The 11,403-nt window shown below is 40.9% G+C and overlaps 1 protein-coding gene across 1 annotated transcript in view; it reads right to left on the minus strand.

Annotated features, from left to right (window-relative positions):
- Positions 1 to 3,524, minus strand: part of LOC122803760 (vomeronasal type-2 receptor 26-like) — an 88,314-nt gene extending 84,790 nt beyond the window's left edge. Inside the window, exon 1 of the mRNA XM_044073451.1 lies at positions 3,417 to 3,524. Coding sequence (XP_043929386.1) covers positions 3,417 to 3,524 — 108 coding nt within the window. The remainder of the gene's footprint in view (positions 1 to 3,416) is intronic.
- Positions 3,525 to 11,403: the final 7,879 nt, after the last annotated feature.

Genomic DNA, 11,403 nt, shown 5'->3' on the forward strand with positions numbered 1-11,403 from the left:
ACACAGACACTTCTGGGGAAGGCTGGCACACATTCTCCAGCTGTGCCCAAATTACCCAGAATATACAGTAGTACCACCTGCCACCACCCAGCTAATATTTATCAGCTACTCAAAGGCCCTTAAAAGGGTGTCCAATTATTACTGTGCAATATTATTAGCCAATTGGTAGTATAACTAAACAGTCAAGGCTTATTAGAGTGATTTGGTACAGTAATCACTATAAATATGCAATGTGGGCTTAACTTATCTCTACACAAAACAGCCACAGTTGAAAAGTTTTAAAATATTTAATAATAATAAAAACACAAGACAATACTTCTTACTACACAGTGCTAGTCAAGAGTTCAGAGATCACAGAGAATACTTAAAATAATTCAGTAGTACAGTTCTGACATTACAGAAAAACACTTAGTCTAATCTTTCTAGTTCCTAGCTATTTCTAAAAGAAAACACAAGTTTAAGATAACTTACATAAGAAAACAGGCAGAGTGCTGATGAGTTGGATGGTCAAGACAAAAATGCTTAATAATCTCTGGTTCTCTCTGTTTAAATTGAAATTGCAGTTCTGATTCACATTACATCATTCTTCACACTTCCCTGGGTTCCCAGGCTAACAGAAACTGCATTTACATTCTTAACATCTCCTTTTGTTATCTTGCAACTGGTCAGGAAGCGGAGCAATAAAAATACATTTGCATGTTTAAATCTAGCAATTTAACTCTTGGTTAAAACAATAGAAAGAATGTATTCACCTAAACAGGCTGGAGCCAATGTTAGATCAAAGGGTCACTACATGCTTTACTTGGGTCAGCAGAAAGCACTGTTGTTCCATTTTTGTAACAGCATTTTTTTTCCATTTAAGACAACAAGCCTATGCCTTACATTAATATTTACAAATGATAGAATTATCTATAAAATTCTATCTGGCTAGGCTGGCAGCCTTCACATCCCCACCCCCCTGAGAACTCAAGCTAGTTTTTCAAGTGACCCTTGAGAAATGCTGCTTCAGAGGGTTAGGTCTATCTGAGCGTACCTTACCCCATTCCCTGTCTTGAGAGCCCATCTGCATTGCCATTGGTAACCCCACTATGGTGCTGCACATATCATATGCTTGCAACCCCAGGCTCCATCTTAGCAACTTGGCATTTTGCTGGCTGGCTCTGTTTAACCATGTTAGGGGGTTGTGATCTGTCATAACAGTGAATTTCCTTCCATACAGATAAGGCTGAAGTTTCTGCAGTGCCCACACTATGGCTAGACATTCATTTTCTACAGCTGCATATCATTCCTCCATGGGTTTGAGCCTATGACTGAGATAAACCACTGGGTGCTCTTCTCCCTCTGAAGAAATCTGGCTAACTACAGACCTCACTCCATGGTTCGAAGCATCCACCTGCACAACAAATTCTTTGCTGTAATCTGGACTGGCTAACACAGGGGGTCCTCCCAAAGCTTATTTAAGCTTCTGGAATACCTGCACAAATGCTGGGATCCACACTACCTGAGCCTGTCTCAACTCTCTCCTTGTAACTCTTCCAGCTCCCCTTCCACAGGAAGTCTGGCATCCTCTGACAGTGGTGCTTCACTGTCAGCCTGGGTACTACTACTCACCTCTAACCTTGCAGTCACTCTGTCAAAGGGACCATCAGTACCACCAAGCAGCTGTGGCTCACCTTCAGTCTCACTGCTACAGGGTATCTCCCTGAGGTAACCACCTCACCAGTCCTGGCTGCAAGTATGCAGTCTGTCTGGGTCTCCCCAAGCTATCAAACTTACCTGCTTGTCTCCAAGCCTGACTGCATGTAGCTGCACAAGCACAGGGTACTGCACTATTAAAATCATTCCCTATCAGGACATTTGCATGTATATCCTCAAACCCACCTACTTGCTGGCTTCCTTTTCCACCCTCCCAGTCAAGGTGAACCTTAGCCAAAGGTATTTGGAATGGGATCCCTCCTAAAGCCCTGACTGGAGTAGACCACCCAGGCAAGTAGTGCTCCTCTGTAACCATTGCAGGCTTTATGATGGTTATATAGTAGAGGCTGCATCTCTCTTGGCAATGGCCTCTTTGCCATTCACTGCAATAGGATATAACATCTGGTGGTAGTTTGGTACACTTGTTGTCCCAAGACAACCTACTTACTGGTTCCCTCACCTCTTGTTCCCCACCTTGCCTCTATGGGCACCTGTATGCCACATGGCCCCATTGGTTGCATTCAAAACATTTAACCCTAGCTCCTGGATGTGTACCTAGTGGCTTCCCCTGCTACTGGCAGATTCTGTTGGTGAAGTCTGTGCTGCCCACCATGGGTTCCTTTAGACCCATGAGCAGTACTGGGGGCCACCTTCCTGTGCAGGGATGCCCTGCTTGCCAGGTATAAGTCTCCCTTCTTCTCCAATTCATCTGATGTAGCACATCGTCTATCAGCTAACCAGATCCGCATGTCCTCAGGCAAAGTGCTAAGGGCTTGTTCCCTCACCAAAAGGTCTGCCAGCTCTTCAAAAGTGGTGACCCGACATCCACCCACCCACCTATGGAAATAAGTGCTCAGTTCAGCAACATATTCACACACGCTTTCATCTGCCTTGTGTCTATGCTCACGAAACTGTTTCCTATACGTTTCAGGTGTTAACTTAAAAAGCTGTAATAGACAATTGTTTACAGCAGTATAATCAAAACATGCAATGTCAGACATTTTAGACAATACAGTTACAGCTTTACCATGGAGTAAGGGGGTCAGGAACCATACCCAGAGCCTTTGGTCAACACTATACTGTTTGCATACTCTCTCAAACATATAAATGAAACTATCAAAATTATCCCCCTCTTCAAACTGCGGAAGAAATTTACTGACCTGTTGTGCTTCTGGGGTCCAGTTACTCCCTTCCCCATTACCTCCATGACTCTGGCGAAGAGTCAGCATTTCTCTCTCATGCTTTCTCTGCCTCTCCTTTTCCTCAGCTTCTGTCTCCAAATGCCTGTCCTCCAACTCAAGTGTCTTTAGCTCCAGATGAATTTTTAAATCCTCTGCAGAAAGGTTGAGCTGTCCATCCTTTGAGGGTATTATATCTCCACTGCCAATCCAATTGTCCTCCTGTTTGCTGTTTTCTGATGTAGCTGTATTAATATGTGATGCCTGTGCCTTGGATGGTGTAACTGTTATTGTATGTGTTCAGTAAATGTGCTTACTATATCACTTCATCAAAGTGACACTTCAATGAACGATATTTCCTCAGAAATGCCATTCATTGAATTCCGCTCATGTGGGGAGGCTGCACCTCCCCATCTCCTGCTAATTATATATACCAACTCTGAGATCACAGGACAGTGGGGAAAGGGCAAATTTCCTGATCCTCACTGTACTGCAAATTCAGTATGAACAGTTTGATGTAAGTGCACTGAAAATGCTGTTTACTGAACTGATTTTTCGCTGAACTGATAAGGACCCGTATTGATGTGTTCTCTTTTCCTCATCTTTTGTCTGGTCCCTCCCTAGCGCAGCTTGTGAAGTAGTGACAGTCATGTTAGCATGAGACAGCTGATGCCTGTAGTGCTGGGACAGCAGTGGTCACCAGGTCTGCCTCTCAGTAGAGGGATAGAGATCAATCTGCTGATGGTAATCTGAAGGAACTGTTGTTCATCTCTGTAGCCACTTACGGGGGGGGGTGCTTCTCTTCTGACAGCGGTTCTTATGACTCCCCTAGATTCTCCCCACACTGGTTCAGCAGGTTGGTATCTTCTGAGATGTACCAATAGCTATATTTACATCTCAGCACTGTGGAGCACCTCCTGTCATGATTTGTTCAGCTGCAGAGGCACAGACAACCCATGTCACTGGCACTGGTCATGGAGCTGATTGATTGGTGAGCTTTGCTCAAAGAGCTGGCACGGCATCTGGGCATGACCACTTCACTATTCCTTTCTAGGTATTTTATTCCATTTTTAGCATTCCCCATGCCTTGTTTATTTTCCAGGCAGTTGTCTACCCTCTGTCAGTCTGTGTCCATCCTCACCTCCCTTATCTATTTGTACTTCCATTTTATGTTTGTCTTTCTGGCCCTGCTGCCTTCTCCTTTCCTCTATTCCTTCTCTAACCATTCCTCTCTATCTACCTCACCATACCATATACTGAAAATGAGGCTCTGTACCCCACAAAACATGACTGTCCTTCCTTATCCCACCTGTCAACTATACTGGATAACTTCACGTTTTTCCTCTGTTTGCTATTCTGCCCTTTTCTCTACCTACCTCTCTCCTCCTTTCCTCCCAATTTCAATGATGAGCTAGGTTGATACTTTGCTGTGCTGACCCTCTGTAGACACCTTCGAATGGCAGCTACACAATGCTTCACAGCTTGCTTAAATGTGCATGAAGTGAACTGAGCTGGACTTCCTTGGCATTGATCCCTACCACATCAGTCTCATATCTGTCTGTGACTCTATTTATTATCAGCTTATTTAATTTATTTATTTATTTATTTTTGCATTTGTTTACCAGCAAAATCTGACTTGGTTAGAAACCCCTTTCCTGCAGAGGCCTATAGAGAATTTAACAATTAGTATATAGTGGCACAAATATACATAAAAATATAGAGTACACAGTACAAGACATATACATGTATATGACATAAGCATGATAGAACATAGTATAATGCTTGTTTAAAAGGTAACAAACTTAATGGAATATTTCACAATAGTAAGTGGTATCATGGTAGCAGCAGGTATAGGAAATGTGAATCAGCACGTAAAAATATATGCTTAATGCAAATGGCAGTAGGACATTTCACATTCTGGAAACAATCAGAAGACCATATCACATTGCACTGGAGAATATCAGCTTTAGGAAACAAATACTATCTATCTATCTATCTATCTATCTATCTATCTATCTATCTATCTATCTATCTATCTATCTATCTATCTATCTATCTATCCATCCATCCATCCATCCATCCATCTATCTATCTATCTATCTATCTATCTATCTATCTATCTATCTATCTATCTATCTATCTATCTATCTAGCTAGCTCTTTTTTCACACAGGGAAAACAAAATTTAGATAGAGTGGAGGCTGTTAGAGATTTATGTAGAGAGAGGTATAGTGACAGTTCAGGTGTACCTGAAATATGATTTTAATGAGGACTTGAAGAGGCTGGTTTCAATGATCTAAGATGGAGGTGGCTACATCAGACATTTTCTGCAGGAGCTAAGTTTTCTAGGTGAGGTACACATTAAAGAAAGCACATAAGACAGGGACTAAAGTTGAAGTTGTCTAAATTTATAAAAAGAAAACACCTTAACGGTCATCAAACAGGATGAAGTGCTTGATCTTCTCCGTCTAAATTACCGAAGACAAAGTATCACACCATATTCTCGCAAGCTATAGGTCCTGCTCTATGACTTCAGAAACCCATAACAAACATGTAAACCTAGCATTTAACCCAATGTCATATTCATGGACAACTTTAACTACCCAACTATAAACTAGGAATCACACACACAACCCCAAACTTGCAGGCCCAAAAATTCCTAGACTTTGTAAACACAAAATCATTGGATCAGAAAGGTCATACTCACTCTAGGGGTACGAACATACTGTATCTTGTCCTCAATAACACATGAGAGCACTGCAGCCCCCTACTGTAATTTCCTCTCTGATGAGGTTGGACGATAAAGCTGTCTTCTTTGAAACAAAAATAAAAGCCAGGACCCCAGTTAACCCCTGAACATTTATAAACTATTCTTAGGCAAACTTCCTACTATTAAGTGATAACCTGGCAAAATGTCAAGCTCCCCAAACTATAAGAATTTCTTAATTTAAGTCTACAACCTTAATGGCAGTACAAAACAGTGTGTAGAACTAATTGTACAATGACGTCACCTACACATTGATCAGGAAGATATAGCAAGTCAATTGGCTGACAAATTCAACTCCAGGAAACAACCTCTTTGATAACATACCCCTAAGAGTGGATCTAGAAGTCAGTGATTTGGGGATGCATATAGACAGTAACCTGGCCATTGACCATCACGTGTCTATTGTAGTAAATAAATCATTCCATGTTGCCAAACCTATAAGTAAGGATATGGCATCTAGATCCAATGAAGTCATCATTCCATTGTATTTATTCCTCATCAGACCTATCATTGAATGCAAAGCCTTTTTGGTATATACCTGACCAGGCCCAAGCAACAACTGTAATGTTAACAAATGGAATGCAACAATGAATGCTGGGGGCCTAAACAAGAACCGTTACTCACTATAAACCCTTCCCACCCTGTAGGACATTGACATCTGTGTAGTGTGCTGTGAAGGGCTGTAACACCTTCCATAATATTAGGAGGGTCTTCCATATGGTTAGGAGGGGGAAAAAGGTGAAGGTGTGGAGGTGTTTCAATCGACATTCAGAAAAGACACATCAAGGCTGATAAAGCAGCATGATACACTAGAGCTTCTTTATGTCCAAATAGCCATCAGAAAGGTCCTGTACCATATATTAGCTAGTTATAGTACTCCCTCTATGATAAAAGAAAACCAAAATGCCTAGCAACAGGAAGTAGAATCATTCAGTACTAAACCCCGTACCATTGTTCCAGGTCATGTAAACTATCCAACTATAGAGAGGAAAAAAGTGTTGGATCTTGTCCTTACTAATATGGGGACATTTTACAACATGCCTTGTGTATCGTCATCACCTGGTTGGTCTGACCATAAAGCAGTCTCCTTCAAAATAAAACTGAAAGCAAAGATCCCTTCCACCCAAGGTACCTTTAGAAATTTCTTTAAAACAAACTACCTTCTCCTATGTGATACAATGGCAAGCTTTAAATCCCAACCAAACCCAGTTAACTCCACAGAACTCTCAGAAACATACATCACCACCACACTATACCAGCATGGAAACACCCCTGTATGAAAACGTGCAGGGCAGACTTCAGAAACAGATCCACATGGTGAAACCATAATATCCACAAGCTTTACAGTAAAAGGAAAAGTATTTTGACCAAACAAAAGAAGAGTAATTCCCAGAATGTCAGAGCCCTTGTCAATGAAATAAATAAACAACTCAACACCCAACCCAACACACTAGTCATAGGTGACTCTACAGTCAGGCACACTGATGTCCCACTCACCAGGCGAAACAAGGAGAAGGTTACTGTCAGCTGCCTGTCGAGTGCCAGGATCCGCTACATAACCCACGCACTCAGGTCACTCCACAACAAGTACAAATATGACTCTGTCATTGTCCATGTTGGTGTGAACGACCTGAGACGTACCTCCCTAGACTACATGAAAAGAGACATGAAAGTACTCTCCGATCTTCTAGCCCAGACAGGTATGACCCTAGCCCTGAGTAGCATTCTGCCATCACCCAGAATGATGCCGCAGTACAAGGACAAAATGATTGACTTCAACAATTGGCTAAGCTTCTGGTGCCATTCTAAAGGGATCCAGTATCTGTCTGCCTGGGATGACATGGTCGACAGACCACGATGCTTTGCCAGTGATGGCCTGCACCTGTCACCCCTAGGATTCCGGATACTGGCTAAGGTTCTTGCCGCCCCTATAGTGCCTTTTTTAGGCAAGGTTCAAATTACAAATTCACCACCATAACAGGAACAGGCAAGCAAAAACTGAGGGTGATGCTACTCAATGGTAGAAGTCTAAGGCTCAAAATGCACTCACTCAAGGCACTCCTTAAAATAGAGAACATCGATATCTGGGCAGTGACTGAGACCTGGTTCAAGGCTCCAGAGAGCACCCCTGCACTACCAGGCTATAACTCATACCACACTTTTTGGCCATGTAACCTGGACCGGAACACCAACGGCAGAGGTGTGCCCATATTCTTTAAGGATATCCACACCCAGGCTAGTTGCTCTGCATAATGCAGCCGAGGTTATCCAAGTGCAACTAACTCTGGGAAAAAAACAGCAATCCAAATTGTAGCTTGCTACAGATCACCCACCATGCCCCAGGATTCCCACTCCTCTTTTCTTGATGTACTGGAAAATATTAGGGTTCAACCAAACACCCTAATAATGGGTGATTTCAACGACTCCACCATTAACTGGGAAGACTACTCATGTACCAACTCCTTCGCTCAACGCTTTCTGGAATTTATAAACTCCAATGCCCTGGATCAACTTATCCACATCCCCACCACGGGCAACAATATCCTAGATCTAGTCATTACCAACATGAGTGACCGGTGTTCCACACCTGAAGTGAATGCCTCATTGGTCCGATCCGACCATAAGCTAATTACCCTAGATATCCACATCCTGCCCCCATCTCCCATTAAGGAAATCATAGTAAAAAATTTCTCCAAAGCCAACTTCATGCTTCTTAAGACAGAATTGGTGAACTTCATGACACCCATGCAGATGGACAATACAGTTACTCCTATTGAATCCTACACAATTGCACTTTATAAGCACTTACATGAGTGCATGGATCGTGCTATCCCAAACAGAACCAAGACGCTATCCTCCAAAAAAAGGAAGCCAATCTGGTGGTCCCCTGCCATAAACAAACTGTACAACAGAAGGAAGAAACTGTTGCAAAAGAGAGTAAAATCCCACGAGTGGAGGAGCTCCCTGGTCAGCCTCAGTAAGAAGCTGTGATCCCTGATAAAATCCTCCAAAGCTAGTTATGAAAACAAAATCACCACTGATTCTAAAGACAACCACAAAGCATTCTATAGTAATGTCAAGAATCTCAATGGCGTGCATGTGAATATGATTTTTATAAATATTATAAGGAAAGGAAGCATAAGCATCTTTTTATTAACTTAAATGCTTCGCAAAAATGTAGCCTTGGACAATTATGTAATGATGACAGTATTGTTTTTAAACCTGCTGATAAAGGGGGGGGGGGTAGTTGCAATGGATACAACTTTATATAAGGATCTAATGAATGAGATGTTGCATGATGATATAGCTTACTGCCAAATAAGCAAATCGGAAGTAGGACCCATTATCAGAGATGTGCATGATACGATATATGATTTGCTGATGACTAGATGCATAGATAAGTGTCTTTATGACTTTTTAACAATTGAGGCTCCTCTGATCCCTCTTATTAAAGGGCTTCCGAAGAAAGATGCATAAGGGGATGCATCCACCACCTTTGCGACCCACAGTTTCTGGGAAACTTTGGGTAACGGAGAATGCTTCTCTGTTTGTGCAATTGAAACTAGGCCCCTTGGTCAGCTCTATACCTACCACCCTAAAAGACTCCTTTAGCTTGCTACTGGACCTGAAGGATACCTCATTACTTGAGAGTTTAAAACATGATACACTGATGGTCACATTAGATATAAAGAGCTTATTCACTAGTATCCCCAATGAATTTGGAATTGATGCTATTAGAAGCTGTTTAGTTGAACTTAGCAATCTGGAGAATGATGACCAGATGACTGTATGTACCCTCTTGGACATAACACTGAATAATAACATTTTTCTGTTTCAGGATAGAATATACAAGCTAACATGGGGGTAGCCATGGGCACCCCCTGTGCCAATGCTTATGCTAACCTGGCAGTATATCAGTGGGAAAAAATGTTTATCTTTGATGATGAAAGGTTTAAAAATAATGTCATCTTGTACAGACGGTTTGTGGATGACATTCTCCTTTTCTGGAATGGGGATTCTGATTCGCTACATGATTTTGTAGATTTTATGGGTTCAACTACCACCTTTTTAGAATTCACCTATGAATATTCAGCTTACAAAGTGGACTTCCTAGACATTACCATCAGCAAGGATGACCTGAATAATATTACAACTTCATTGTTTAGGAAGCCCTGCTGGAAGAATGGCATCCTCCATTTTGACAGTATGCACCCTAGACATATTTTTCCCAATGTGGTAAATAATCAAATGTGTAGGATAACTAGACTATGCAGTAAGCCAGAAGATGTTTGTAATTATATGGAGTTTCAGGAAAGATGTTTTATTGATAGGGGATATCCATCTTCTTTGGTCACAAACCAAAAGAATAATGCCCTAGGCATATCTAGACCACCACAGAGGAAGTGGTACTCTGGTCGCTACTTCGGGAGAAACAAGGGGAGAATCCACTTTGATATTAAATATACGAATGATATAAATTACATAAAAGATATTATTAATAATAACTGGAAGATGTTATGCATGGATAAGGACCTATCCAAAATAGTGGGTAACAGACCAAGTTTTAGGTATAGTAATTGTCAGAACCTCAAAAGACTTCTGTGTAAGGAAAAAGTGAAAATTGAACCCATAGATGTTAAAATGAGATATAGACAAGGTACCTTTCCATGTAGGAAATGTTGCATTTGTAGATATATCTCTACTGTTCAGAAATTTGAACTCATGGATATAGGCTTTGTTTTTGAGCCTAAATTTTATGCCACATGTGACACGAGCAATGTCATTTATTTGGCTACTTGTGATCCTTGCGGAGCCTACTACGTGGGCATGACCACACGTAGATTCAAGGACCGCATTTATAATCACGTATATGACATCAGAAAAGGAAATGTTACTAACGTATTAGCCAGACACTGTCAACAATTTTCATCACATATTTTCAGTTTTAGGGTTCTGTAGTTGTTGCATCATAATAGAAGAGAAGGTGATATTGTAGGTGCTCTTGAATTGAGTGAATTAAAATGGATTTTAAACCTTAGGGCACATATAGAACCAGGTTTGAACTCTGTTCTTAGTATCAGACCGGCCCTTTTGGGTAGCAAATGAAGCTGTTTTAGTATAGTTATTTCATTTTTAACATCTCTAATGAAGGTACCCAAACTGGTAGAGAGGTTTATATCCCATTTTCTTTTTTCTTTTTCTTCTTTTTCTTTGCTTATTTCATTTTTTTTCTTTCCTCTCCCCTCCCCTTCCCCCCCTTTTCCTCTCCCCTCCTCCCCCCCTTCCTGTTCCCTCTTTTCCCCTTATTCTTTTTTTCCCTCCCCCTCCCCCCCTTCCCTCCTTTCCCTTTCTTTCCTTGCTTTCCTGTTTGCCTATATAATATTTTTGTTTTGAGGTTGATCCAGTGTATAATTATCATGGTGCCACATATTTAATGAAGTGTGTTTTTAAATGACCTATCTGAAAGTATTGTGCTTATCACATTATTGTTATCACATATTTATAAGCAGATTTTTATATGTATTGTTTTGTAAATATATTTGCTTATGTATAGATTGTTCACTCATCATATATTTTTATGTATGTTCCTTTATATATCCGAAAAAGGCAAATAGATTAGAGCTGAAGTGGATTTAATATATTTTTAAAATGGAGTATTCCTCTCCATAGTTCTTGAAGCTACATTGATGGCTTTAAGGTTTATCTACTCTTTTAAATGTTGATTAGTTTGCCTAAATTGAATGATTTAATTGCTTAATTTGGG

Source organism: Protopterus annectens, chromosome 6.part0, assembly GCF_019279795.1.
Source record: "Protopterus annectens isolate FY-2018-M chromosome 6.part0, PAN1.0, whole genome shotgun sequence".
In the NCBI taxonomy this organism is placed as follows: domain Eukaryota; kingdom Metazoa; phylum Chordata; order Ceratodontiformes; family Protopteridae; genus Protopterus; species Protopterus annectens.